Below are 15,973 nucleotides of genomic sequence, written 5' to 3' on the forward strand. Positions count from 1 at the left end.
GTTATCTTTAACAATCATGTCCACAATTAAGATGACAGGAATGCCAAATCTGTCCTTTGAAGTCAACTGTAGAGCTGGAGATATGTGCAGTAAACCAATACCAGAAAGGGGGGAGGGGGTTGTGACAGCTTTATTCAGATAACCCCGGAGTACACCAGACACATGTATTAGTGCTCATGTTCTGAGAACACTGGAAGCAGCAGATTACATCACAGGCAGCATCCAAGATCCCTAGTGCTTTGTAAACACATACTATCAGGCTTGTCTATAAGGACAAAAATAAGTCCACAATCATGGCTCATTGAGCTGTACTTCTAGGTACGCCAACTGAAGCCAAGCTATCACCTGAACTCTACAGGACAAGGTGATAAATCAAGAGCGAGGAATCTCTTGCCTGGATGGAATAGATTCAAGAAGAGGAAAAACCCAATGCTTTGGAAAAGCTTCCAAACTCTTGGAAAGAGAATTACGACATTGCTGCCCTCACTGGAGTCCTCTGATAAGCAGAGAAGCTGGCGTTTCTCTTGTGTCAAGGTGCTGTGCTTTCTAAAAAACCCCGATAGGGCAGGAATGCCACATGAGAGGCTCTAAGTGGCCGTCACAGGAGATAATGGTTATAAAGCCTGAGCTGGAGAGGGAGGATGAGTCATGGCACTGCATGGTGCACACAGCTGGCAATTTGTGGAGCCAATGCAAGGGGAAGAGGCCTCATGTCATTGGATTGGTCTCCTTGGTTGTGGGGCTCACAGATCCAAAAGTTAAAAGCTATCTCACACCAAGGGCACCAGTGCAACAAACACACCTGCACTTTTATCAAGCGAGCTTATGTAATAGGAACAGGCTACCAATATAAATACTAAGGGCAGTTTCTGGCGTTGGTTTTAAATTTCTGAAGTGTTGGCGTATTAATTTAGGCAACTGTAATTGGTGAAAAAATATCTGTTGCCAGCTTATCTGCCCCATGGTGCAATCCAATTTAACCACGATGGAGCAGAACGTCCGCCTGAAGATTTTCACATTTCCACCATTGCTTATTTCATTTATTTATTACATTTACATTCCACCTTTCCTCCAAGAGCTCATGGTGGCACACCTGGTTCTGTCCTTCTCAGTTATTACCCTCACAGCAAGCCTGGGCTTGGCAGAGAGACCGAGAGCTTCATACCTAGGTAGGGATTTGAACCCGAGTCCCAGTAACAGTGACTGGATGAAAATGAAAATGCAAGCTTAGTATCCGGGCTTTACACTTTACAACATAAGCACTGCTACCAACCTCACACAGCTTGTTCTGAGAGAAGGGAGACATGACAAAAGGGTCTATACAGAAGGAGATTTTTTTTTTAACAGACCATATACACCTACCTAGTATTTGCACTTCATGTGTGATTCCATAGACATCTATCAGTGCCCAGAGAGGCCCGGAGACTTTGACGCCACAGTGAAACAGAATTGGCTCTTCATCATTAACGCTATAGAAAACTCTCCCATGGCGGTCGACCCAGAACGCCAAGATGTTGTCTCTTAGTGCAAACCTCTCTGGCAGGGCTTTGGCCCAGAAGCCTGGCCGTGTCACCAGGTCTGGGCAGGCGTATTTTGGTATGTCGTCTGCGCTCATCTGCGATGGATCGTGAGTGGTGAAGCCAAAGCGCAGGGCCCCGCTCCACCCGTGGTGCACAGACACCAGCTTGAGACGCACTTTCTCGTAGAGGTGGATGGGCCGGTTGGTGAAAGTGACGCCGTTGCAGAAACTGTTCCTCCGAGTGGCTTTGCGGGAATGGGCATCCAGGCGTATGTTTTTTCCTTTGGCCTGGAAATGGAATCGCGGAGGTTCAGTAATGGTGAGGACAGACCGCCTCTCATGGCTACTGTTAGGCAGAGTGTAATAAGGCCTGTGGGATACAGAGCGAGCCTGTTGACTGGTGTCTGCAAATAATAATAAAAAAAAAAAACAGGAAGAAGAGGCATTGTTAGGAATTTGCTAATTTAGGTTGCAATGCTAAGAAAACTGCTCCCCTCCCCCCGCCCCCAGCTACTGATATGTGCAGATTCTAGGCTAGATTTTAACAAACTAATCAGATACAAACACACTCCTTATTTGGACAAAGTTCCTCTGCTCCCTGTTCTTGTAATCCTAGTAAGAAGGACATTTTTCCAGTGGAAAAAAATTCTGTCTCTCAGCCAGTGTTCAGCTGGAACCAGTTTTTAAATGAATACATTGCTAGATACAACTGACACCTCAACAGATACACAAACAAAAAAAACCTTAGCACACTAGGTTGAGGTGGGGAGATCCAAACTGCAGTAGTCACACTGCTACTGTTTGAGGCCAAAAGAGGAAGTGACTAGACAATTTCATTGCTGACATAAACAGATTTGCCCAACAACTGCTTCTACAATCTAAAACATGGGTAGGCAAACTAAGGTCTGGGGAGCCAGAACCGGCCCAATCGCCTTCTAAATCCAGCCCATGGACGGTCTGGGAATCAGCCGGTTTTTACATGATAGATTGTGTCCTTTTATTTAAAATGCATCTCTGAGTTATTTGTGGGGCGTAGGAATTCATTCATTATTATTTTTTTCAAAATATAGTCCAGCCCCCCACAAGGTCTGTGAGACAGTGGGCTGGCCCCCTCCTGAAAAAGTTTGCTGACCCCTGATCTAAAACTTGGAGCAATTGTTAAGTAGGCATCCCAGAAGACAGAGAAAGCAGCCAGTCTGGAGCTCTGTACCCCAGGCAGCCTATGTGTGCTACGTGAGAGCAGAGAGGAAGACTGACATAAAGAGAAGCTGCCAATATGTGGTAATATTACTTGCTGCCACCCTTCTGCCTTTTCTTGGTCCCCAATGCATGTCCTGTTGGAAGTGACTTGAAGCAACAGTGCCCTCCTCTACCCATGAACTCTGAAGCAGACAGGTAGATTGTATGTTTGGAACAATGACCGCATATCAACAAAAGGAGGTGGCAGATTTATCTTAGTGGCACTGAACACCTCCAAGATGACCTGCCCATCATTTAAAAAGAGAAGTGAGTCACCAAGTTAGTAACTAAACTGCAAGCAACTGTTGGACCACCCCAGGCAACCAAGCATTTAACCATCCCTAAAAGGCCCCTGGTTCTGAGTTTTAAGTGCTATCTTTGGCCTGCTTAGTATCCATAACATGCTTTGTAGCTCTAAGAACTAGTTTTCAATTGTATGTTGCTTCAAATGTTAGCTGCTGATGGCTTAAATTCTGAAAATCCATTTGGGGCATCATACAACATGTGTTGTAGCATAAACAGCATGCATTTTCCCTTATCCAATCTTTATTACACTGAACTACAAGATAAAACAGGGCCATCAGAAACCCCCAAAGCTAAATGAAGCAGCCCTAGGGCGGAGGTGGGGGAAATTGGCTCCTAATGAAACTGTTTTTGTAAGTCTGTCCTATGACTTCCCCTTATGGCAGGAACAGTGTCATGGCAAATATTCAGTAATCATTTCCCTTATTTTTAATGAACGACACACACACAAAATAGCTCAGTGAGACAAGATTAAAGCTCCCACCCTAATAAACCCCAAACACAAAAGTCAAAACAGTTTTATTGTAATTACAAGTAGCCACATGCCGAAATATAAACATAGCTGGAAAACAAAACTGCACTAAGGTCCTGCTTGGCACTTTACACTTGGGAGGAATAGGGATTTGTTTAAATATATTTTAAAATACCTTCACAGCAGGAGCTTCAATATTTTTGAATTGATACTGTGCAAGTGACAATTGTTTCAAATAATGGCAACACCTCTCCTTAAAAACAAACAACACATTCCTAACATTTGTGACTTACTTCTTTTACTTAACAGTAATTAAAATGCATACCAAAAAGTATTAGCTGACCTCAGCAGCCACACACTAAACAGCCCAGAAGAACTCTACTTCAGAATTGATTCCTGCCAATTCTCTCCCATTATTTCCCTCCCAACACCCAGACAGGCTCTTTCGGTTGCATAAAGGTGAATTCAGAAAAAACCCAGTCAGGTATTGCGCTCCTAAGCCACGTTCACACCATACATTTAAAGCATGATACCGCTTTAAACAGTCATGGCTTCCTCCAAATAATCCTGGGAATTCACAGAGCTGCCATTTTCCAGAGTGGTTAAACAATCAATCCCTCTTCACATGAACTCTAGGAAATGTAGCTCTCTGTGGGGAAGAGGGGTCTCCTAACAAACTACAGCTCCCAGAATTCTTGGGAAGCCAAGGCTGTTTGAAGTGCATCATAGTGCTTTAAATGTGTGGTATGAATGCAGCCTAATAGTTGCAGATTCTGAAAGCATTTCACAGGGTCTCTCAGTCTCTACAGACCTTTCTATGGAAGCAGCTCAAGAATGCAATCCAACCCATTCCAGCCTGCAAATACATCCCACTGTGTTAAGTGGTGTTTATGTACAAGTAAACATGCACAGGACAGGGCAGCAAGACAGGCATCCTGTCAGTTTTGGTGAGATTTTTTTTTTTTACCTTCCCCTTAGGACTGCCTGACCAGAAAAAAACAGACTGCCCTGCTTTTTATCTGCAGAAATCAGCAGATGGAGGTTTTTATGGAATGGAGCTAAGCATTCTCACCTCCCAGTGTCTGGAGTACAAGCTTGCAAAGGGTTTAGAAAACGTGCCAGTATAATAATAATGATAAAGGAACAAAGCTGGCAACAATACCTCTTGAATGATATCTTTAGCAGGCCAAATCCTTAGCAGCAGCAGTGCCTCTCAGGAGGTTATACAAGCCTGTTTGTAATGTAAACATCCTGCCAAAGGATGACAGATATGTTTTAAGAAAAATTTTCCAAAAGGAGAGAACCAAGATGACTAGCAAATCTAAATAAATAACTGGGAGGGAAGTACTTGCACTTCCCAAGTGAACCACATGGGCCACGAACCACTCTCTGGTGCAAGAGATTCAGCTGGAAGAACTGAGAGACTAGCAACTCGCTGAAGGTGAAAATATAGTGTTTCTGGCCAGAGAGTCCTGGGAGCATCACTTCTGTTACAGTAACACCTAAGTACGTGGCAGCCATGAAGAGGTGGGAAACATAAGGCGTTTCAGGAGTTACATGGAAGAGCCCATGCAAACAAGTTTATCTTTATATGAGAACTAGAAACAGAAACTGAACTCTTTAAGATACTTCTTTTCATTACACTTATCTTAAGAATGGAGAGATACGGGAAAGAATGGCGAGGCACATAATAGTGGTACACATAATGAATAGCGAGTTATAGATAGGCCCAATGGGGTAAACGTTCTCAGGCATTCAGGGCAGCGTCGTTTACACCAATAGCGGAAGCTTTATCGCCACCTTCAATAAGAGCGTGATAAGGCCAGAGAACAGAATCAAAGACTGCCAGGCACAAATGCATTAAGGCCTGTGACACATACACTTATGTGATTAAGCGGCAAACTGCTCCCACTTATCACTATTGGCCTATACACTACACTGTACAACTTGCCTTGTGAACGGGAAAACTCTCCATCTACTTATATTCAGTACAATAGCGCAGTTTCTGCACAATCTGATCTAGATATATTGGCACTGACTGCCAAGAAAACCATTCTTAGTATCTGCTTATTGAGTTTTTAATGGGTGTCCCTTCCTCTAAAATAGTCATTGTTTCATTCATCTTAGTTGTCTAAGTATATAGATGGCAACGGCCACAGTCAGAGCATAACTCAACTGCCTTGTCCAGGAATGGCTGCCATAAGGAGTGGTGGAGAGAGGAATATTTCAATAAATACAGCAACCCCACAACGTATGTGCATTTAACTTTTGCACATTCAGCTTTACGTGCGGACAAAATAAATAAATAAAAATTAAAAGGGTGGAGAAAGGGTGTGAGGTTCTGGGGGAAATGACTTTGGCAATCCCACTTACTATTGAGCTCAATAGATTTTGACTATGCATAATTTGGCTTTAGGCAAAATCCGCTGGAACATAACCCCTGCATAAACTGCCTGCTTACTGTACATCCTGTTGTACAGCAACAAACTGTTTCACTATCACAAACACATTCTTCAGCACACCTTCACATAGTTTATGATCTTAAGGTATAAAAAGTGTGTGTGTGTGTGTGTGTGTGTACATATACACACACACATAGACACACAGGCATCTACATTTTGTATAATCCCTATCCCATTCCTTGAATGTACAAGCAGAGAAGAATATCAAGGCAAGAAATTAGATAGATAGATAGATAGATAGATAGATAGATAGATAGATAGATAGATAGATGGATGATAGGAATTTTATTATGCATTGGATAAATCCAGAGAATTTTAAGAGGTCGATGAGTAATGTCAAAAGATGGAAAAGCAGTTGTATAGCCAAAATGCTACCATCATTCCAAGCTGATGAACAGGAAGTTTAGGCCAGGGGTTATTTAAAAAACAAAACAAACAGGAAAGCATGTTGCGATTATACAATAGGGAATTATCCTGAAGGAAATGAATGGGTCATGTTATCCTTTACTAGAACGGACACCTGTCAGTTACCCTTTTAAAACATACAGCACTTTTTCTTTAGCGGGATTGGGACAATGAAAGAGCACTGTAAATATAGTTGCCCTATAGCGAGCATCATTTTTGACAAGATATTTTGCAAGCGTAAAACCAGCATCTTCCACAAGAGATGCAGAGGAAAGAGTGGCAAAAGCATTTTTCATGCACCAGACATCAACCTAGTCTGACAACACATTCTCATTCCAGTGGGTGCCTCATTCTCTACCATTCTGAAGTCCACAGCAAAGGATAGCTTCAATTGGTACATAAGTAATCATATCCTATTTCCAGATTCTTCTGATCATGAAAGTGTTTTGGACAGTGTATGGGGAAATATCTATTGCATTTCAATAACCAGCCTTGTCAATCTGTGAGTGGTGGACCAATGGCGTACATGTACACTCCAAAATGACTGTGGTAAAATATTGTCATAAATTGTCATATGATAAGTGAGCATGTTATTGGCTGTAACTACCTCAACTATTTTATGTTGATTGGTCAATCTGTGGTGTGGTTGATAGAAATAGAGAATGTGAGATTGAAGAAGCAGCTCGTGGGAAATGAAAGGAGAATATGGACTATTCAAAATGGAATACGAGATGTCTCAGCTCACATAATCTCACCATCCTGAGGTTTGAGAAAGTGGTGGCAGGGTTAGCTGTATTGGTAACCAGCAACACATCTGTTGCAGTGATTATATTTTTAGCTTTTTTCAAAAGACTAGTTTGCAAACAATCCAAATCATTCCCCACTGATACTTCAGCCCCTCACACAGTTTAAATCACACTTATTTATATATCTTTTAATTAAATTTAGTGATTTAATCCAGACACATGAGGATTTGGAGAAACCTGACTGGAATGGAATTGGGGCCCACAGTGTATCCCTCACTGCTAGTTTTAGAAAAGCTCTTAACTGCCAATCTCATGGGGATTTCAGTTGATTTTTTAAAAAAAACCTATAATACATCCTTAAATCATGGGTTTGGTATTCTTTTCAACATGCATTTTTTTTAAAAAAAAAAAAACCCAACACTAGTTATTTCCGGTATTGTTTGGCTTTGTAAATGGAAGGCCACACAAACCCTTTTCTTTAATGTACATTAAAATTCCATTTTAGAACAAAACTCTTATTGTGAACAATACTTAAACCAACAAAGATTCCCCAAGACACACACAAACACATTACAGTTTGGATCATCTTGTACAAAGCATTATATATTCTGTGTCTTTCTTCTCAGCCACACGTATCAGCATTACAACCACACAATGTTCATCTCTTGAACACTCCGGCGGCCTAAATTATTTGGTGTCTCTGGAGGATAATGGCAATGATCCAAACTGGAGGAAATGCTGAAATTAAAAGACATGTTTATACAGGACACACTTCTCCTAAAACGTGCACTGGAAGAACGAAAGACTATTTGGCTTCAATGACTCATATGGCTGAAAAGGCCAGAAGATAACATAGCCCAGTGACTTACATCAAGGCAGTACTGCTACCTAACAACTCATCTTGAATTGACCTACATAATGCAGACTATAACATCTCACAAGCCGAGGGCAGCAGAGAGGAGAACCGCTCAAAATGCCCACAGAACAGATAGTACCAGACAATAAAAGAACCACACACTACAGGAAAATGTGGTGGTGGTGGTTTTCAGTACCACTGAGACAAGCAGACTTTTAATCTAGGAGAAAACTTCCCAAATTCAAATATGACATTATGTGAGGCCTAAGCCAAGAAGAAAACCATCCACAGACACTCCCCAAAAGTCATTTTAAACAGGGACACTACATCCAACCTCTTTCAAGATGTAGGAGGACTTGGTACCTCCAAAGAAATGGGGGTGGGGGAGAACCCAACTATACTGAATGTAGAAAATATTTTTTCTCTCACCACAATGAGTCCACAAGAATAGAGGCACCAGATTAAACAATCTTAAAACACAATTAAAAATCAAACCATGCTTTTTTAAAAAGTTATAGCTTTGTCCAAGGCCACAGTAATACTTTCCCTAAGCCAACAAAGCCATAACCTAAATCCTAATCAGCTAATGGCTACTTAAAGCCCTGAGGCAGGCCACCTGGTTTCATTTGCACAGATGGAAAGCAGGAGCAATTGTACTAAAATCTCTAAAGGACATGAGACAAGTACGCCAGAGAGCCATAGCAACAAGTCTCAGAGCTTGCTCTCACAAATCAATTATTGCTTAATGCTTTTTCATTCAACTTTGTCCTCTCCTGGGCATTTAAAAATTGTGTTTCAAGAGGAAACCCATAGTCCCTTTGTGAATATGCTGTGAAGGTTTTAATAAAGTCAGAATATATGAGAGTGAGAAGTTTTAATGAGTAAGGTTATCATTACAGAGCCATTCTGAAAAACAGTGTTGTAAACAGTATCTCCTGCAATGGTCCCCTCTTCCCTGTGACACAAACATCACCACATTAGTATTTTGTCCCATGCACGATGCACCTGCATGAACCTTTGAAGTGCAGGTGAGAGTTTTTGGCCAATCTAAACAAGAAGAATTGAGAACTGAAGGCTCCCACTTTTGGTGGCAAGCAACTGCTCTAGTTTAAACTCAGAAACGCAAACCTGTGAAGATAAGCCCTTAATGATTTAGTATCAGAAACACAGAAAGGTAAAACAAAAACAAACAAAAACCCTCTTAACATTGGAGATAGTGTTAGGGCAAACAGTATATGTGTAGATAAGCACTACTTAAAATGTGTTACAAAGCTGCTCCTAATTGTTCATTCTTATCCCACAACAAAGATGCAACTGTGGAAAAGGGCAATGTAGCAAAATTCCAGACACAGGAAATGCTATGCTATGATTATTCAGAGCAAAATAAGTTAGTAGCTCACAGCTTGGAGCAGCACATCCCTTGCCTCTGAAAGCACAGCCCTTTTATAGGATGAAACCCAAGATACCTGATGACGAATCAGAATTTGTCCCAACTCTGGGTTGCTGGAATCTAGCAGACATCAAAACAATGGAGGACTAAAGATAAAGGGGAATGAATTGGGTTGTTGAAAAGATGGCGTTCAAGGCATTTAAGATGGGCCTAAAGGGAATGATACATTATTGCAAGAAAAATGTTGATTCCTTCTTCTATTGTGTTCAGGGAGATGTTTTAGACGCTGCACTTCAGCCCTGTCTAGTCACAATACATCAGTAGGTGTACATGTCCCAGTTGCGAAGACGCAAAGAAAAGGAAGAGATCTTGATATTGGATGCATTACAAAAGCTTCAGCTTTCACACTTTTAAAAGGCCAGTTTTTAGCCCATAGCTATGAAGACAGACTTCCAAGTGTGGAGCTTGTATGCCCTAAATATTCAGAGAGAATGAACACACAAACTTAGCTGAAACTTTTTCTAAGGTGGAATAATAGTTCCTTAAATCATCCAGATTTTAAAAATGTCATTAAAAATGCAGAACAACAACAAATATGTTTTACTTACTTAATTCTTATCTGGGAAACAAGGGATAGAACCTGTCATTATTTTATGTACACTCAACTGTATGGATGTTACTGAAACTGGGGGGGGGGGGGGAGAGAGAGAGAGAGAGAGAGAGAGAGAGAGAGAGAGAGAGACCTTTCAATGAATGCATCCTATAAGTAACCATTTTATTTTGAGATCCTATTGTTCAAATGATGTGAATCCATTGTGAGAGCTGGGTGGCGGCTGAATTTTTGACCGACCTCCTCCCTATCCAGAAAGCTCTAAAACACTTCAAAAGGACTTCTGAATAGGAAATAGACTAGGCAGTGTTAGAACAGCCACAAATTCTAATGCAAGCATTTCCTCTGTGTGTGCTGCTGCTGCTGCTTCTAAAAGAGAGACTTCAACTGTCCAGTATAGCAAACAGGGAACAGTTTTGTTTTTGCATTTTGAACCCTGATCTATACAGTACTGCAATATGTGAAATGTATGGTTTAGTTGTTTTGAGGGGGCAAGGGGTGTCTTTAATCAGACAAGCCACTGGATTTTACTCATAGCCAACTGTCTGGAAGGAAGGATCCCTAAAAGAAAAAGCATAGTTTCATTACCAAATGAGTATGAACTACCGTACATTCCCAGAGAAAGTGAATTCCATAGAATCTAGGCCAAGGAACAAAGGGGGGGGGTAAGGAAATTAAACTTTACAAACAGCATAAAGTTCACAGAAACTGCACCAAAATTCCTATTACACACAATCTTTCTGCTATTCCCATCCTACAACAACTCGTTATTGTCACTTGAAAACATGTGATTAGGACTAATATTGTTACTAAATCATTATCAATCTGGCATGGAAAGACAAAGGAGCCCATTTCCTTCTTGTAGATTCATCTCACAGCTACTTTAGAATAGCTGAAACAGTAAACTGTGTTGTTTCCAGAGAAAATTTCATGACTTTAGCTTGTGACTTGATCCCCACCCCCACCCCGAAAAGCAACTTAATCATCTATCCCATGACATATCCTTAGTGCAATGGATCTTTGAGCAGGGCAGTTTCTCTAAAAATAAAATGACTACATTCTCTGAAATGCGAGCGCTTCTACAAAGCCAGAGTTCAGCCACATCATTAAAAAGCTGCACACAATAGAACTGTTACCTTGAAAGGGAAAATAACCGCAAGGCCATGTCATCCTGGTTAACTGAGCATCCTTTAGCCATGATAGTGTCACAAGACAAACCACAAAAAAGAATGAAAAGCCGATTCATTGAGCTAGTCTCAAAGGCCCCTCATGTTTGCTAACAAAAATTCATAATGAGGCAAGCCTTCTTTCAACAATGAGTGATAAAAATCCTCACTAAATTAGAGGCAATGGTAGAGATAAAATATTCCATGATAATCATTTCTGCTCCCCACCCACATTGAGTAATGCAGATTATTTATAATAAAATGAGTATTTTCAGATGTCTAAGATACAGTCTTGGCAGTGTCCATTCTCAAGGGCTTACATAGGGCTGTTTCAGGCATAATGCTATACCAGAGTTTACTGCTACATGAAAAAACAAAAGCAAGACTTAACCCTGTATATTTCTCCTTTCCTTCTGCTCCTCTGGTGCAGCTGCAATGAGATTTCATAATTTCTGTTTTAAAAGTAAATAGAATAATTTCTGTTTTTAACCATGAATTATAATTAATTTAAACCTTAAACCAGCCTCTCCCAACCTGGGGACCCCTAGATGTTTTAGACTACAAGTTCCATCAGTCTGTGACATAATTCTTGATAAGGGAAGGTAACAATTCCTCCCCGCCCATTGCCCATATCAGAGAAAAAGAATGTGGGGGTGAGATGCAGCTCTAAGACATGGGTCACCAACACAGCGTTCATGAGCACTAGGGGGTTCCTTTCTGCACCACTTATCAAAATAATGAATTCAGGGGCTCGGTCGCCAGCTCTGCCTTGTAATCAGTTACCTGGGCAAGTTACTTGTCCTTCATTATTAACCATGATCCCACAGCAGCCATTTTGTGGTGGTGCCTACAAGAGGTTTTGTGCTGCTTTCCCCCACAAATTATCAGATGTGTGCACGAATTCAAAAAAGTTGTCACTCCCTGCTCTACAAAGCTTTTGGAGTCTATCAAACAAAATTGACACTGCAGTAGAGAATAGCTCTAACTTCTGATGAACAGAATATTAGAAACACAAAGCACAGAGGCTGGCTCATCTGCCACTCACTTAAGCAAGTAATACTTTTTTATAAATAATTTGAATAAAAAACTGCTTGTCCTTCAGCATTTGTTGGTTCCTATTGTTTCCCCACGGCTCTTCCCAGCTCTCTCACTTCCACCTCACAAGCTACCCCAAACTAACAAGTAAAGTGTAGCTAGCAATAGTGATTATGACATTCCACTTTTATGCGACTATCCGCTGATATTTGGTTTTAGATTATGTACTTTCACTGGCCGTCAAAGCTAGTCAGTGACAAAATAATATTGTAACGGTACACTATAACTATCAGCGATACAGTTAACAGGAGAGTTTATAGTATACCGCTTTCTAGCCTGTGCTTCATTTTTCCTCAGCAATATGTACTACGATTCAAGTTCTCTTGGGAGGTAGCTCTTTAATTTAACTGAAGGTTTTGCTTCTCTCATCTGCAAGTTAAACAGCATTTAAACCAGAACCGCTGACAAGTATTTCCTGTACAGCTATAAGAAGGTCTTTTGCAATGAGTCAGGCCAATTTCCATCTCAGCCTCCTATGGCTTGCAGTAGCTCGCCAGAGAATTTTAAGATGGCTTTGGGAACAACATAGGATGGATGGAAGAAGGGGCTGTGCACCCCCAACTGCCATTTTGTGTAACATCCAAACAGTTTGGGAGCATCACATACCATTGGTTATGTTTAGGTGCTGGGGTTTTTTTTAATGAATCTTTTTAATGTCAGGTGTTTTGCTTTGTTTTTGTTTTTGAAAAAAGAGAGCATCAAGTGGCCTTCAGTTTGGGTCAAGAGGCCTCCATCTTTAATACCATGTTTTTAGAATCTGGTAGGTGAGAGTTAAAAGATGGATGGGGAAGGCATAGTGTCTAAGTCACGTTTAGTCAGCTACAATTCCCTCTTCGCCCCAAAATAGTATAAAAGCTACTGCCTGATAGATAGATGGAAGCCTTGGAAGCTGTTCAGATTGCTGCAATTGATCATAGTCATTTGACACCCAAGTTCCTTTGCCCTTATATTTACTTCAACAGTAAAGCTTTTTGAAATATCGTCCATGTGCAAGGAATCAGAAGTATGAAAATAAAGGAGGTAGCACTGGGTCACACCTTCAAGCCATAGCCAAAGAAAAATGTGCTGTCACCAAGCCAGGCAATTAATCTCACTACATTTAAATCTGCCTGTCAGTTTCTAGACTATACTCATTAATATGCTCTGCAAACATGTTGCAGCACTGTGGACCACCTAATGGAGGCTGGTGTGACCCACAATGAATAAATCTGAAGCACACAATTTTCCTGACCACCCCCAATTTTAATCTGATTTTATTCCAAGGTGGGGTTTTGGCTTGGACACTAAACTATCCATTTGACATTTAGCCTGCAAGCCTATGAAGGCTTATTTGGGAGTGAGCCCCACTGAACGCACGCAGGAGTGGGTTGCTAGTTTTTCATATGAGAAGTGTTCCAAAACAAGAGACGCCCAGTTCATTAGCCACTGTTATGTTGTGCTTTTCCCAAGAGCCTGCCATAGTCTGAACTCAAAAGTTCAAGGAAAAAATAGTATTCCGAAAACTGTCAGTCTTCTAAAAACTGGCTCTAGTATCAGTTTTCAGTATTCCACAACAGAAGTATGTCCAAAGATATTATATTAAGTGCTAAATATGATATTTGTATTAGCATCTAAAAATTATGTGTCAACATATTACACAACACATAATAAAAAACAGACCTCAGCTCAAATTGCTGATGCTACAATCCTGTTGCCTTACATAAACCTATCTTATCAATTTTTCCTTTCTTGCAGAATGACTAAAACTATAGGATTCCTCCCCAGTTCTCTCTTACCAGCTAGCATCATACCCAAGTTCTACATTACATTTCTATTATAAAAACTAACCAAAATTATACAGAAATATAATTCCATCTAGCCTCCATTTCCCAGAATATTAAATATATTTTTCAGAAGGCCATAGTAACACTACAACATTTTAAGGTAGATGAGCAGACAGACTTGTGCTTTTGCATGTGCAAATACCAAAACAACAGTATAGTGTAATAATTAGCAGTAACATTTTATGTCACTAAGCTTGCAGGAGCATCTACAGAATATCTGGTTTTAAATTAGATGCAATTATCTTTTCTCCCCTGCCCCCACCCTGCACTCATAAAAAATATTGGGTAACAACATGTTTCACTCTGTCCCATCACCCAGATGTATTGGGGTCATGGAAAGGTGTGCTAACTTGAACACTATTCACATGCTGGTTGTTTTCTACATAAGCAGGAACAAGGTGAGGGGTGGAATCGTTGTCTGTGGGAGGCAGGAAATCCATCCCATCCCCTATAGGCACAAAGGGTCACCGTGTTACACCAGAAGACTAATTGCTAAATAGTTACAAAAAAAGAAAAGGAAAATGAAAGGCTTTAAAACAAAGCAACTGCAGCTCAGCATGGGTGGCAGTTTTGTCTGACATTCAAAATGGCCATTGAACACCATGTCGAATAACTGAAAGAGATGGGTTTAAATTCTACTGCGGTTATGGATTCTCCAAGTAGTTCTGGTGAAGTCACTGTCTCTCACCCTTAGTCTCCAACCAGTTAAATGGGTTAATATTTACCATTTATACAAAGTGCTTCGGGTACTGTGATTAACAATGACAATGTTGTGTAAATGCAACAAATTCCTGCAGGGAATTTATTAGCTTCCTGCTTGCCGTCTTCCTAATCACTCCAAGCACCCTAACAAGGGTACATTTCTCAAAGTATACTGAGAAGAAGCTGCCACAGCCATAAGGCTTTTCAGGGGGTTTTGTGTTAACGTGCCTCCTTTTTGAAGAGCTGGCTCCCATAACACGTGCTGAATTTTGGCTGAGGAAACCAGCGTTGACTGTAGGAGCTCCTGAAGTTTGCTCACGGCCACTTTTGCTTCTCCCCAGTCTGTTTTTCTTTCTGATGAACTGTGCTGAACTAAGTCATGATTTTGCTTAGCATGTCATCTGAACTGGAACTCATGCTTAAGGTCATGATTAGCGAGAAGAGAGCTTAATCGCAAGCTCAGGCCGCATAGGCAACACAGTAAGCGAAACCTTTGTTTAACACAGCACAGTTGTTGTTGTTGTTGTTGTTGTTGTTGTTTTAAAAAAGAGGAGTAAAAGAAGCTGCACATTCCTTTCCAGGAGCCCACAGTGTTGTGAAAGCCAGGTCAATAGGTCAGTTCCTCCTTGGTGGGCAATAACTACTTCATGAAAATTCTTCAAGGACAAAGTTAAAGACCACAAAGTAAATGAGATGTTAAGGCTGCAAATCCTATGAACCTTTACCTCTGAACATAGCGAGAATTACTTCAGAGTAAGAACGCATGGAGTTCAGGCCTAAGGCATTTTGCTGCTTGAGGTCAAGGGCAAGATGAAACTCCCTCCCCCTTCTACATATTGAAGCCAACTGGACTGACAGCTGAATCACCCTAGTAATGGGATAGCAACCTCCACAACACCTGGGTTGGGGGCTAATTTGCGGTAGGATTGGCTTTGTCAGGAGAATGGCCCCAACATCCGCTGCCCAAGGCCTCACTTTGCCTAATGGCAGGGCCGGCCCTGATAGGATTGTACTACAAAATAGTGTTTATTAACCACCATTGTGCTACAGAAAATTGGGGTGGGGAATGAGAAATCACAGGGATGTTTCAATTCACGTAAGCAAGATGGCAACCCAGTTAGCAGCAGACTTAACAAGGGCCATGCATTCGGGGCTTCTGGTCTTTTCCGAGACAGCCACAAATCT

At 41.1% G+C, this 15,973-nt stretch overlaps 1 protein-coding gene across 3 annotated transcripts in view; it reads right to left on the reverse strand.

Annotated features, from left to right (window-relative positions):
- NEURL1B (neuralized E3 ubiquitin protein ligase 1B) overlaps positions 1-15,973 on the reverse strand; it is a 176,120-nt gene that overhangs the window by 6,956 nt on the left and 153,191 nt on the right. For 2 of the 3 annotated variants that reach the window (XM_081900055.1, XM_081900057.1), the window contains exon 2: positions 1,363-1,923. In XM_081900055.1, coding sequence (XP_081756181.1) covers positions 1,363-1,923 — 561 coding nt within the window. Of the gene's footprint in view, positions 1-1,362; positions 1,924-11,559; positions 11,599-15,973 lie in introns of all 3 variants that reach the window. The other variant, XM_081900056.1, reaches the window with a different exon arrangement.

This window comes from Podarcis melisellensis (genome assembly GCF_964234715.1).
Source record: "Podarcis melisellensis genome assembly, chromosome: 2".
In the NCBI taxonomy this organism is placed as follows: Eukaryota; Metazoa; Chordata; class Lepidosauria; order Squamata; family Lacertidae; genus Podarcis; species Podarcis melisellensis.